At 46.1% G+C, this 14,297-nt stretch overlaps 1 protein-coding gene across 1 annotated transcript in view; it reads left to right on the top strand.

Moving 5' to 3' along the window:
- The window catches only part of Ankmy2 (ankyrin repeat and MYND domain containing 2), a 45,513-nt gene extending 32,307 nt beyond the window's left edge, over positions 1-13,206 (top strand). The window contains exons 6-10 of the mRNA XM_006983942.4: positions 5,398-5,612; positions 6,286-6,421; positions 9,340-9,468; positions 10,766-10,895; positions 12,157-13,206. Coding sequence (XP_006984004.1) covers positions 5,398-5,612; positions 6,286-6,421; positions 9,340-9,468; positions 10,766-10,895; positions 12,157-12,338 — 792 coding nt within the window. The 3' untranslated portion in view covers positions 12,339-13,206. The remainder of the gene's footprint in view (positions 1-5,397; positions 5,613-6,285; positions 6,422-9,339; positions 9,469-10,765; positions 10,896-12,156) is intronic.
- The last annotated feature ends 1,091 nt before the right edge of the window (positions 13,207-14,297 follow it).

The raw sequence follows: 14,297 nt of genomic DNA, 5'->3' as shown, positions 1-14,297 counted from the left end.
GAGCTCCCAGGTCTGCTTGAGTCATGGCAGGAGTGCCCTCACTGAGCGCCAGGAGCTGGTGAGGGAAACCAGGAGAGGCCGGGCAAAAGGCCAGGAAGGGCAGTGTTAGCCTCACTTAACTTGACCTTATCCCCGGGCATTGCTGCAGACAGCCTGGCTCCAGCCCTGGGAGAGTGGAGTCGTTAGTGTCCTTTAGTATGCCGTTGGCCTGGGCCTGTCCCCAGAGGGAGAGAACACCCTGCCAGGCAGAAGAAATGAAGTAGCTCCCTTGAATGAGGGAAGTTCTCCAGAGGAAACTGTGCTGTGCCCTTAGCCCAGGCTGAGTATGGCAGGCCTGGTGTGAGGCCTGGTAACGTGGATCTAAGTGATGCCTTTGGTAATGCTGTCAGTGGAATCCGACAGATTGTCGGCTTGGGCATCAGACTTCAGCTCGTTCAATGTGCGTTCCAAGAGTGGCACACCGTTGACCTGTACGGTAATACTTACCCTTGTGAGAATACTCAGAAGTGTAACAATTCCACTAAGCATAAGCACATTTTCGTTGCAAGTGAATATGTGATGCCTTTGGTAATGCTGTCAGTAGAATCTGACAGATTGTCGGCTTGGGCATCAGACTTCGGCTCGTTCCATGTGAGTTCCAAGAGCCACTCTGAGCTGCCTTTCCTGCCATCTTCTCTATCTTTAGTCCATTTTTGTTTGTTTTTCAAGACAGGGTTTCTCTGTGTAGCCTTGGCTGTTCTGAAATCCTGCAGACCAGGCTGGCCTCAAACTCAAAGAAATCTGCCTGCCTCTGGCTCCCGAGTGCTGGGATTAAAGATATGCGCCACCACCACCACCGCCCGGCTTTGTTTGTGTGTGTGTGTGTGTGTGTTTGTTTTGTTTTGTTTTAACAACAGAAGCTACATTAGAAATTTGAGGAAGAGGGGGCTTAGAGTTTACCTGTAAACTCCTCTGCTCTCTCCTGGGCAGTGCAGCTGTCCTTGAGAACCCCCAGGAGTCTCAGAAGGGCCTTTTCAGTGGGCTGGGGGGACCAGGTTTCATGCAGAGAATGTAGGTGTTTCTGTAGAACTCAGGTCATCACAGACTATTCTACTTTGGAGTGAAGTCCCTGCGTTCTTACTGACTTCTCTCTCTCTCTCACACTCATCCCTTCTCTCTCTCTCTCTCACACTCATCCCTTCTCTCTCACTCTCACACTCATCCCTTCTCTCTCTCTCACACCCATCCCTTCTCTCTCACACACTCATCCCTTCTCTCTCTCTCTCACACTCATCCCTTCTCTCTCTCTCACACTCATCCCTTCTCTCTCTCTCACACCCATCCCTTCTCTCTCACACACTCATCCCTTCTCTCTCTCTCACACACTCATCCCTTCTCTCCCTCTCTCACACTCATCCCTTCTCTCTCTCTCTCACACTCATCCCTTCTCTCTCTCTCACACCCATCCCTTCTCTCTCACACACTCATCCCTTCTCTCTCTCTCACACACTCATCCCTTCTCTCTCTCTCTCACACTCGTCCCTTCTCTCTCACTCTCACACTCATCCCTTCTCTCTCTCTCACACCCATCCCTTCTCTCTCACACACTCATCCCTTCTCTCTCTCTCACACACTCATCCCTTCTCTCCCTCTCTCACACTCATCCCTTCTCTCTCTCTCTCACACTCATCCCTTCTCTCTCTCTCACACCCATCCCTTCTCTCTCACACACTCATCCCTTCTCTCTCTCTCACACACTCATCCCTTCTCTCTCTCTCTCACACTCGTCCCTTCTCTCTCACTCTCACACTCATCCCTTCTCTCTCTCTCACACCCATCCCTTCTCTCTCACACACTCATCCCTTCTCTCTCTCTCTCACACTCATCCCTTCTCTCTCACTCTCACACTCATCCCTTCTCTCTCTCTCATACCCATCCCTTCTCTCTCTCTCACACACATCCCTTCTCTCTGACTCTCACACTCATCCCTTCTCTCTCTCACACACACTCATCCCTTCTCTCTCTCTCACACTCATCCCTTCTCTCTCTCTCACACTCATCCCTTCTCTCTCTCTCTCACACTCATCCCTTCTCTCTCTCACTCTCACACTCATCCCTTCTCTCTGACTCTCACACTCATCCCTTCTCTCTCTCTCTCACACTCATCCCTTCTCTCTCTCACTCTCACACCCATCCCTTCTCTCTCTCTCTGACTCTCACACTCATCCTTTCTCTCTCTCTCTGACTCTCACACTCATCCTTTCTCTCTCTCTCTGACTTTCATATCTGTTTCTTTGCCTTCAGATTGCAGGGAGGTTCTGGAATCATTTCTGACATTTGCATGGCACCCACTATTTCTGCTAAATGTCTTGAAATTGTCCTATTTCTAGTATCTTTACATATACGTCCATTATGAGTGAATTAGAGTGTGTGCCTCCTTCTGCAGGCAATAGAAAGGCATATAATGAGAGGTGGTGGACATGGTTGAGTCTTTAAAGGGACTTGGCATTGTGGTCCTTCTGGAGAGCGACCCTTGCTCTCGTAGGGATAGGCAGTCCGTCCACCTGGACCTCTGCCTTTCGTCTATGCTTTGGGTAGAGAAGCCGCCCCTTGCTTTTGTTGTGTGGCCTACTTCACTGCTTCACCCACCCAGCTTCAAGCTGGCATGTGTCTTCAGAGGTTACAGAAGAGGAGAGAAACCCCGTCTGAAGCCGAAGAAGCGTTTTAAAAAAGCACAGACCTTCCCCCAGCTCACCTTTTTGTTGCTTTTGTGTCTACACTGGCTGCGTTTGCATCTAGGTTACATGGCTGCTGTAGCAATGTGTTTGTTTTTAGAAGGGAGTGTTGTGCTGGTGCCCAGACAATAGTGGTTATCCAAGAGAAAGACAAAATCAAATCGCGGGGAAAATCACAATAGCGTTGTGAGGGGTCTCTGAGGGAAGAGCCGGCAGGTGCATATGTGGCAGTCCATTGTTCAGGTGGTTTTCAAGCCCAAGATTGTTGATGCACCAATTTAAAAAATGGGGACAGAGTGAAAAGAATTAAAAATGCCACTGCAGGAGCATGCTCTTTGCGAGGCATCCATGGAGAAAGAAGACTCGCCTTGATTTTATGCTGACAGGAATATACTACTTCCCTTGGTAGCACATAATTAGGATTCCCTTGATTCCTTCTCATACTGTGGAGACGAAGGAGGCTACTGTGTGTACGTATGTGTCAGTAATTCTGTAGCTATCGATCAGAGTCCTCGTCGATCTTAGTTCTGCTTTATAAAATACATAAAGCCTAGTGTCTCAATTTAAAAAACATCTTTAATAGTTTAGATTTTTTTAAAAAAGAATTTTGCTTGTAAGTCTGTACTCCTGATTATTTACACCATATATAAAATATTGAAAAGTTTTAAATGATCATAATTAGCAGAAGTATAAATGGGTAGCTAATAAGTTCTGTACATCACAGATTATCTTTTCTACAAATTAGTTTTTTGAAAATATTTATTTTATGTGTATACATGTGTACCTGGGGGTATGTTCATGCACTACTTGTGTGCAAAGCCCTGGGAAGTGAGTAGAAGGCATCAGATCTGGAACAGGAGTTAGAGCTGACTGTGAGCTGCCATGTGAGTCCTGGGAACCTAACCTGGTCCTCTACAAGAGCAGTAAGTGCTCTTAGCTGCCAAGCCTGCATGCATGTAGTGCATCACATATGTACCTGGTACCTGTGGGAACCAGAGGAGTGCATCTGAGCTTCTGAAACTGCAATTATGGCTGGTTTGGGGCTGCCATGCAGGTCCTGGGAGCCACCATGGATCTTCTGGAAGAGTAGCCAGTGTTCTTACTCACTGAGACATCCGTCTCTCCAGCCCCCACAAATTAATTTTTAATATTTGTTTTGGTAGGGAGAATAATCAGCAAATTTACTAATAAGGATTCAGTTTTACTTACTTCTTGAAGTCTGATAATTTATGATAATGTGCTAAATCTTAAGAAAATATTTGGTTATATATAAGTAGAGTAGTGTCAAAGGTAATTTCTCATTGACTTTAAATCTATGTTAGATTTTCAGGAAAGCTGGACATGGGTATTATGTCAGTTCACAGATGATTTTTCTTCATGTCCGAGAGAATGTAATCCACGAAGTCTCCTCCTGGGCACAGGGGTTGAGCAGAACCCACAGGTTATCAAGCACTGAGCGCTGCACACACCCTGGCCACATCACACACATCGGCATTCCTGTTAGGCCGTCAGGACCTGGGGTGGTCTCCTGCAGACTGACCTCAAGGACTATGCCCTGTAGCAAAGCTCATAAAAGCACTTCTGATTACATTAAATTTGAGCTTGATTAGTACAGAAATAGGAAATGTAGGACCAATAATGTGTAAGATTGGATAACTTTCTACTATTCTCCCTTTCAAAGCTATTTCCGGTTTCCATTTTCACATAATTGCATTATTGAGGGTGGTTGGACTCATCTTAAGGAACATTTCCACAAAGAAATGTAGTTAATATTGTTTCTAGATTTCTTTCTGTGGAGATCTTATTTTCTTGTAATTAATAAGAATTCAAACAGGGCGGTCGTGGCACACGCCTTTAATCCCGGCACTCGGGAGGCAAAGCCAGGTGGATCTCTGTGAGTTCGAGGCCATCCTGGTCTACAGATTGAGACCCAGAACAGGCTCCAAAGCTACACAAAGAAACCCTGTCTCTAAAAACAAAAAAAAAAAGAAAAAAACAACAAAAAAAAAAAGAATTCAAAGACTAGGGGGTCTAACTCAATAACAGAACACTTGCTTAGCATTCAGGAAACCCAGCACCTCACAAACTGGGCATGGCAGTCAGTGCACATCCATAACCCCAGCACTTGGGCTGTGGAGGCAGGAGGATCAGGAACTCAGAGTCATCCCTATTTAGCACGTTCAAGGCCAGTCTGGGATGCATGGAACCTGTCTCACAATCCAAAAGGAAAGAAGGGGAGGAGGAAGGGAGAAGAGAGAAGGAAGCGGAAGGGAGTGGGGAGAGTTGTAGTTCTCCTGTGGGGTTATTGAGTTTAGTAATGTTAACTAGAGGACGCTGACTCCTGCGATGCTGTCCTGTGTGTAGTGAACGGTTTGCAGGTGCACTGGTAGCATTTATGAAGTGCTTTTCAGAGACAGTGTGCACTGTGCTCTGGCAGGCATGCCAGCACCCCAGCATGTGCAGAGACAGACCACATTTTAATCGTAGTGTCAGGAGATTTCCCAATACCGGATTTGTTTTATGGCGTCCAGTAGTAGCAACGTGCCTCCTAATTTGAATTGTGCAGTACCGTGTGTGATTCCGAGAAGACCCTGGGCGGTCTCGGCCTCAGCTGTGCCGACTGCCTCTCTGTACGTGGAGGCATCTTTTGTGGGACTTCAGTGTTCGGTGGCATTTCTTCCAGATTGTGATGCTTGTGAATGAGAATCCTCTGCTGGCGGAAGCAGTGGCCCTCGGGAAATGCTACAAGGTGATGGATTTGATCTGTGAGAAGTGCATGAAACAAAGAGACATGAATGAAGTGCTGGCTATGAAAATGCACTATATCAGCTGCATCTTTCAGAAGTGCATTACGTTCCTCAAAGAAGGAGAGAATAAACTGGAGACCCTGATCAAAAGGTACTGCCTCTACCCTGTCATGAAAAAATACACTCAACATGCCTTCCTTCTTCTCTGAAGCCTGGTGACTCACGTAAAAAAAAAAAACTAACACTTTAGCAGCAGCAGACACTGTAGGAGTCACATTTAGTCTCCCAGAAACAAAGGACAATATTGGACGCAGATAGAGATTTGGTAATTTCGTTGTTGTTATTACTGGTTTACTCTTGAGGAACCTTTCCCAGGGAGTAAGTGACATGCGAAAGACCACACAGCAAGAAAATGGCCCAAGTGATGAGATGAAGTGTATTGTGATGTGGGCTGCTGTCCTGGCACTTCCTGTGTCTGTTACCACACTTGGCAGGGCTGAGTGTGACCTTTGCCCTCTGACCGCAGGGAACTAACTCAAGTGCAGCTTTACTGAGAAAAAGGAACTGAGTCACGAGGGTGTGGCTCATTGAGAGTTTTCATTCTTCCCACGGACAGCTGACTAGGTCATAGGTAGCTGGCCAGCGTGGGAACAGTGCTCAGCCCTTTGAGGCAGATGTCACCTTTGCTTGTGACAATCAGATCTTGGAAGCACGGTCAGGTCTGCTATTCAGTCTGAATAACAATCTAGGTTGAGTCCCTCCATGTGAGATTTGAGGAGACACTGACAATTTTAAGCCAAAACTGTTTAAACTGTGTCTTTCAGCTTGTTGAAAGGCAGAGCGTCTGATGGCTTCCCGGTGTATCAGGAAAAGATCATCCGAGAGAGCATCAGGAAGTTCCCGTACTGCGAAGCCACGCTCCTCCAGCAGCTGGTGCGGAGCATCGCTCCCGTGGAAATCGTAAGGCTCTTTTCCCTGTGTTCCTGTCAGTGCGACCCGGCCACCGCACCATGCCGTGAGCCTGAGGACAAAAGTTCTGACTGTTCTTATACTTTCAGGACCATTTTAGGAGCAAGACTGGAAATCAGCTGGCAGTATCTCTCTGTAGGTAGTTATAAGAGAAAGATTTTATACCTCTGTGAATGCTGTACTGGTTGCGTACCTGTCTACTGAGATAGAGACACACAGGTGTGCTCTAAGGATTACTAGTAGAAGTTTCCAGAGTAGATGGATGCACAGATTGGTCATCCAAGGTACCAGAGTTCAGGCCACAGACCACGGCTGGATGAGCCAGCACAAGGCTGGCTGTGGTTCCAGACAATCATCTCAGTGTCCCTGATTCCTCTGTGCACCTTTAGTGCCTCTAATTAGGAATGTTCTGTAATTAACAACAGCAACCTGCATATCCCAGCCGTGGGAAGTACGTTCTGCTGTTGTCTTAAATCACTTACCGTCTTTTGTCACGCATGGAAGTGCTGTTTCACGAGACACTTCATGCTGTCCTTGTTTTGACTAGTCTTCTGTTCACTTTAGCCATGCTGAGCCATGCTTTCCCAAGCATTTCAACCAAATGCTGTGTTAGCCTTAAGCCTGGTGTAGTCCCTGCCACGTGGCTCCCTCTGTCCCTCTGGCAGTTTGGTTCACTTCTCTGTCCCTACTGTGGGCTGTGTTATCATCCTTGGTGTAGAAAACCAAGACAGAAGGGGGTCCCAGGCAGTCCTGGCATGGCGGTTCAACGTGGGCAGTCATTGGTTCACACGCTCCTGGGCCTTTCACACAGAAACCCTCTTCCTTTCTAACACAGTTGGCTGTTTGCCATTTGGGCTTTTAGAAGATTACGTAGCAAATTGTGAAGGCGAATCGCTGTGGATGACCATAGCAAGCTCCAGCCAACAGTCAAATCAGCAAAGATTTACTTCTTCACATACGCTCAAATAACCAATGCTAGCAGACCAGGGCTGCAGGATGGCTCGGGAATGGACTAAGGAATGAATGCCCCACTCATCTGTCTTTGTGCCCCATACTCCTTACCCATATAGCATATGCATGTTTGTGTGCACAGACTTGCAAGGCATTAGACACTTCCTGTGGGACACATTCCCATCTCCAGCAGGCAGGAAGGACAAAAGGTCTACCCCTGAGGGGAAGATGCTCTCCACGCAATCTTAGTTGCACGTGTGTCCAGTAGACAAAAGTTGTGACTTATTTACACACTGCTGCTGCACACTGAATCGCTCTCTGTTGGTGAGAAGTTTGGACAGTTATGTCCGAGAAGCGACCAGCACTGCTGAGTGGTGACTGGTCTTGCACCTCCATGAGAGAAATCAGAACAGCAAACCTGGGACCCCAGTGTTCAGATAAAACCTCGATGCCGCAGAGGGCGTAAGCTGGCAACCTGAGTTTAGTCCTTAGATCCAATGGTGGGACGAAGAGCCAGCTCTCCTGAGTTGTCCCTGACTTCCAGTGTATGCCAGGGCAGGCATGTGCCAGCACATGCACACGCACACAAATGCACGTACTAAATTTTTTTTTTTTTTAAATGAATCAGCTTTCTGTTCATGGGGCCAGCAAGAAGGCTCAGCAGGTAAAGGCACTTGCCTCCAGGCCTGAAAACTTGATTTTAATCACAGATACCCACATGGGTAGATAAGGTAAAGATTGTGTTTTGACTTCTAGGAAACTGGCCTATGTCTGCCATGCGTGGAGGTAGTGTGTGGCCTATGAAGGACAGACTGACTTCCACTGTTTGTCCTCCGACCTCCACATGTGCAGCCTCGGCACACAGTCACACAATACAAATAAATTAAAAACAATTTTTCTTTTTCTTTTTAGAGTCAGGGCATGTCAACATCTTAGCCCCACATCTTCTAAAGCATAATGTTTAATTTTTTTTTCTGGTGATTTACTTTGTCAGGAAAGGTTAATAATAAAATCAAGACAGTATTTAATGTCATTTAGAAAGATCTCTTTCAAAGTTTTTGTCCTTTAAGAATTGTACATTCTAAGCTAAACCTAACAGGCCAGGCCTGTCGTTTTAGCTGCTTGGGATTAGGCCAGGAGAGTTACAAGTTCAAGGCTGGCCTGGGCTGCTGAGTGGATTCACAAGCAAGCTAGGTAGCTTCATAGGATTTTATCTCAAAATAAAAAGTAAAAGGAACACAGAGGCTGTAACTCAGTGATGGAGCACCTGCCTGGCATGCACAGAGACTTCGTGTGGTCCCTTGTTCGAGAAGCAAGTTCCCTAAACTACTTTTTGAAAACGTACTGCTGGGCTCCCCAGCTAACTCTATGTGTGGGTTTTGTAGTGCTACAAGTCCTTACACCTCTAAAGTTACACTGACTCGTTCCTGTCCTGTGAGGATCTCAGGCTGGCGGCCATGACAGTCACTGCTGCTCCTGCCAGTTCTGATGCCTGGGTCCTTGCTGCACGGGGTTTTTAATTATATATATATGTAATTTTTATTTAAAAAAAAAGATTTTCTTTCCTTTTACATACCAACCCGTTCCCCCTCCCTCCTCTTCTCCCGCTCCCCCCACCTACCCTCATCCCACCCCATCCCCTCCTCCTAGAGGATAAAGCCTCCCTTGGGTAGTCAACACAGACTGTTATACCAAGTTGGGGCCAGACCTAGCCCCTCCCTCCTGCATCAAGGCTGAGTAAGGCATCGCACCATAGGGAATGGGGTCTAAAAAGCCAGTTTGTGTACCCGGGGTAAGTCCTGGTCCCATTGCCAGGGGACCCACAAGCATATCAAGCCCACACAAATGTCACTCTCATTCAGAGGGCCTTGCTGCTGTTTCTAGTCAACACCATGTGCTGATATCTCTGTGCTCTTCCTTGGGGTTTCAGTGGAATTCTCTCCTCTTCCCCCTCCTAGGGGTCTGATCCCACTGCGTTCTCGGTGCTTTCCCAAGCCATCACAGGACAAGTGGGCTTTGTGGATGCTGAGTTTTGCACCACGTGTGGAGAAAAAGGAGCAAGTAAAAGATGTTCGGTTTGCAAAATGGTAAGAGCGAAATTCTTCCAAATTCATCGATGTGTAGGTAAGATGCTCCAAGTGGACAACCGAATCTTATCATGTAAGTGTAGTAATTGGAATTAGTTTTATAATAAATTCTAATAAGTGAACATAGCAAATTAATCTTAAACAGTAGCTCAGAAAGAACTTTCTGTGTGCCTCAGTTTCTGTGTTTAGTACCACATTAAAAAAAAAAAAAAAGATGAAAGGATGAAGGAGAGAAAATAGAAAGATCAGAGAACACCGGGACATGGGCTGCTGTGGATGGCAACCCAGACTGGGACATTTCATGTTGGCTTCTCAGTCTTCTGGCATCTCTTCTTCTTCTTCTTCTTCTTCTTCTTCTTTTTTTTTTTTTTTTTTTTCGGTTTTTCAAGACAGGGTTTCTCTGTGTAGCTTTGCGCCTTTCCTGGAACTCACTTGGTAGTCCAGGCTGGCCTCGAACTCACAGAGATCCGCCTGCCTCTGCCTCCCGAGTGCTGGGATTAAAGGCGTGCACCTCATCTCTTCTTTTTAAACTAACGCTTTCCTAACTGCCAACAACTGATAATCCATAAGGACTCCACTTTCCTATTTTCTAGAGTTATCTCTGTAACGTACATATCTGATTATATTCTTCTTATCCAGTGCACGTGTATGTGTCTGGTACACTCACTAAGTCCCGCAGGTAATATTAATTAACCTGTTGATTTCAGGGTTGAAATTCTTCAACTTCTTTTGAGACATTAGCATCTACCACCATCATCTGCTTCTCCAGCTTCACCTGCTTAGGTTACTTCCTAAAGCCTGTTTCCTCCCAAGTGAAATAGGGCTGGCTCAGGGTCTGCAAACTATTGCTCATAGGAGAGCCCAGTAAAAGCAATGTCTAAGTCCATGGTCACACTTCACGTCTGTGGCAGGCCGCCTTCAGCTGTGGCAGTTCGGCACCTGAACATGTTCCCAGGGCTGTGCTAGAACAGGTCGGCAACCAGAAATGCAAAGGGAGTCTTTTGAGTTTTTCAGTTTTGTTTTCTCTAAGACCATCCTTGAATTCCTGACCCTGCTGCCTCTACCTCCCAAATGCTGGGGTCACAGATTCTTAATACACCAGATACCAAATCTTTTGTGGCCCCTTGGGCCAACACATAGCAATATTATATACAATCACATATCATATAATAGTTTTGTTTGTTTTTAAAGTATTGGAAAAACAGCATTTTTATAGAATAGTGCTTGGTTTAATGTTTGTTGGGAAACCATGCTATTGTAAATCTTAAAATGAAAACAAGTTTGTAATTGATTTCAGGTAATATATTGTGATCAGACCTGCCAGAAAACGCACTGGTTCGCACATAAGAAGATGTGTAAGAGTCTGAAAGATGTTTATGAGAAGCAGCAGTCTGAAGCCGCCAAGCATAAGAGCCAGGAGGAAAAGCGTATGTACACAGCCACTGAGCTTGTGCTGTTCCTTTTCGAGGGGAAGACAGGCTCCGTGACACCGACCCTGTATACAGAGGAACTGTGTCACCTTTAAAACAGGAGAGCCTCAGGGTACCCAGCTTGGGGACACTGCACAGTACACAGTTAGCTGAGATGTCACTGGCAACCAGACACATGCCGTTCTGATGAGAATGCTAACTCCACATTTGACTACCCTGGAGTGGTGGGTGTCCTCATGGGTCACTCATGGAGGGTTTTAAGGTCATTGAATAGACCTTGAATGTCTCCCGATGGCTACCAGAATACTTTAAAGTTAGAACAGCCTTTATACTTTTAATTACAGTTCGAAATTATGAATGAAATTAAAGTTTATTTGTAAATTTGAGACCAAGTTGTAGATCTGATGTGCACACTCCACTCTGTAAGCGTGAAAGCAATGAGTTACACATTTTCCCATCTTCTCGTAAGTGACTGCTTTTCCTCTGTAACTGTGACTTGCTTCTACGCTGATTCTCATATTCCAGGGGCCTACCCAGCCCTGGGAATATGCCCAGCTTTCCTGGAAGTGTGTATAGCTAGAAAACATTCACTATGTGCAATTAACTGTTCCAAGGCACTTTCATCTCTGCTCACGAAATGCGGCTCTTTTATCATTTGGTGTAATTGAATGGTTTGCACAAAGTTATTTTTAAAAAGAAACATTTGTCACTAAGAGACTAGTTGTCCTGTTTTGCCTTCTTTGCTGTGGATCAAACTTTTTTTTAATTTTTTTTAAAGTTTTTCAAGGTGTAACCTTGGCTGTCCTGGAACTCAATATATAGACTAGGCTGGCCCCGAACTCACAGAGATCCTTCCGCCTCTACCTCCTGAGTGCTGGGATTAAAGGCCTGCACTACTCCCCAGCACACCAACCATTTTTAATCTTGTGTTGAAGACAGAAAATGGGTAGGCTTTTATCAATAAAAGTTAACTAAATACAGGCAGTTACTGTCTCAAGAACATCAAGTTAGTTAAGTGCAGATTTTGTCAACCCCAAACAACTCTGGTGTAGAGTTCTGGCCTTAGAACCCCTGCCCTCGTCACTGTGTGAAGCTTAGAGCGAGTACCCAACCCCTCTTCTCAGTCACCACCGATTGGCACAATAGTGACAGTTACAATAAAAGTAATAGTCTGCCCTGTGTAGAGACTGGTGAGTAGAGTAACATTGCCACACTGTCTGGCACATGATAGCAGCAAATGCATTTTTCTTTTTATTAGCTGGAAAGCTCGATGTCAATTCTAACCACGTTAATGAAGATCAACCAGAGGCTGAAGTGGGCGTCTCCCAAGAAAATTCCACTCCTGACGATGCTGCAGAGGGAGAGAGAGAACCTGGAGACGAGGCTGGAGCAGCCCGGGCACAGGATGCTCCTACGGGGCCCCAGCTGTCCGAGGAGTAGGAGCTGTCAACGGTGGCCGGCATGGGCCGCCTTCAACCCGCACATAGCTGCAGAACTCACGTGACTGTCTCCATCTGCTGTGACACTGCATGGCCCCGCAGCACGGGTGCACATCCGTGGAGTAGAGGCTTTCAAGCAAAGCTACCTCCTACGCCTGGTTTCCTCTTCAGCTCTGTTCTATAGTCAAACAGGCATTTCTGTGGAAAATATTTTCTTTCAAAATACACACAAAGAACATGTCCATTCCCTGTCTGGCCCCCCAGTGATTGTACACAAAGGAAAATCAATCCCCTTAAAGAAGAAATCTACGTTCTAGGGAAGAAAGCAAGCACAGGGAAGATGTGAAAGAGAAATCGCGGGCACAGAAATAGGCCATCAGAAAGAGCAAAGCTCCCCAGTGAGTAAAGGGCATCTGAATCGTTTTTATTGTCCTGAAGTTGGATGTACAAAGCTGTAATGAGGAACACTCTGTATTCAAAGAGCTTTTCCATAATTCAGCCTGGTGTAGTTTAAATAGAAATTATCCAGAGCACTTTGAGCCCTGGGTTTCTTGCAGCAATCTTCTCTGTAGGATTTGAACATTTAAAAAGGCTGGATCAAACACTGGGTAGTCACTGTACCCGTACTTCCTGTAAAACCACCTCATGCACCGTACTCTATCGGAAAAGCCAACTTTTATCTTCCTACCAACTTTTCATGAGCCTCATCCTACCCAGGTACTGTGACTTAGAGCTGTCGTTTTTAGAATGTCCCGTTCCGTATTTTAGCGTATGTGGCATGTAAGCAAAGCTGGGGTGCCGTGTCTTACAGAGGCGCTGTCTTTCGGTTTCCTGTTGGCTTTAAAATAAATCCACCTACATACATGGTTCATCTCGTTTCATATTTGTGTCAAGGGGCGGAATATTAGCGAACGTAACGAGTATGAAGACTAGTAAATATGGAGGGATGGAGTTAAGGTTCTATAAGGTGTAAAATGACTGACCCTTCCCTCACTCAGCAGGTCGGGTTTCTGCGTCCTGTTGATTCTGATCTTCCTTCCTGCCATTTTTCTTCCTGCCCTAGCCCAGTTGTCCCCCATACGCTACGGTCATTGTTCAGTGATGACTTCGTGTGAGTGAATTCAGTGTTAAAAAGTTAACTATCCCGTTTAGACTTCTCCGTTGTAACAAGCTTCCCTTGCACAGTGAAGGCATCCATCAACACGCCTTGTCTACTCAGTGATAAACACTTCAGGTTGTGAACGAGCCATCCAGGCCCCTCTGTGGGATCCAGCACTCCCTGCATTTTAATGATTTCGAATGGTGCTCATGCCATTGTCCTTGTCCCTTCCACACTGAGCGTCAGCTGCACACTGTGCTAGGCTCTAGAAGCCTGCCGAAGAACCCTGGGGTCCATGCACTGACACTTGGTGTGTCCTCTGGGTGTTCTTCCTTGCTTCATGTGCCCCAGAAGTAAGGGACAAAGTGGCCTGCGGCATGGAAGCACCCAGAGTACCCACCCCCAGCCCCAGAAGTCCCAAGAAAACCCTGCAGCCTTTCAGCCCACCGTGTTGCAAACTCAAGCTAGCAACATCAGCTCAGATCTGAGTTTGCAGCCAGCTACACGCTTAGAACGCGTCTGCTTCCCACAATGGCATGAGCACTTATATGGTATTCTCTCCATAGGTACGTCTCTGTAGCTGCTGTTTCTCGGGTAACCCTAAGACATCAGGCAGTCTTGGCCGGTTTGACCTTATAAATGACCCCATACCAAGTGGCTTAAATCACAAATACTTATTTCTAAGAGTTTTGGAATCTGGAAGTCCAAAATCAGGGTGCTGGTTTTGATCGGACTCCATAAAATTCTTCATTCTTGGGAAGAACGTGCTGATCCCATTTTTGTGGAGGTGGAGGTCAAAGTGCTCTGTGGGGGACCGTCTCCACCCCTGAGGGCTTTACTTTCATGACCTGATTTCTCAAA

The sequence above is a fragment of the Peromyscus maniculatus genome, chromosome 14 (assembly GCF_049852395.1).
Source record: "Peromyscus maniculatus bairdii isolate BWxNUB_F1_BW_parent chromosome 14, HU_Pman_BW_mat_3.1, whole genome shotgun sequence".
In the NCBI taxonomy this organism is placed as follows: Eukaryota; Metazoa; Chordata; class Mammalia; order Rodentia; family Cricetidae; genus Peromyscus; species Peromyscus maniculatus.
This window is presented reverse-complemented; position numbering and strand designations above follow the sequence as displayed.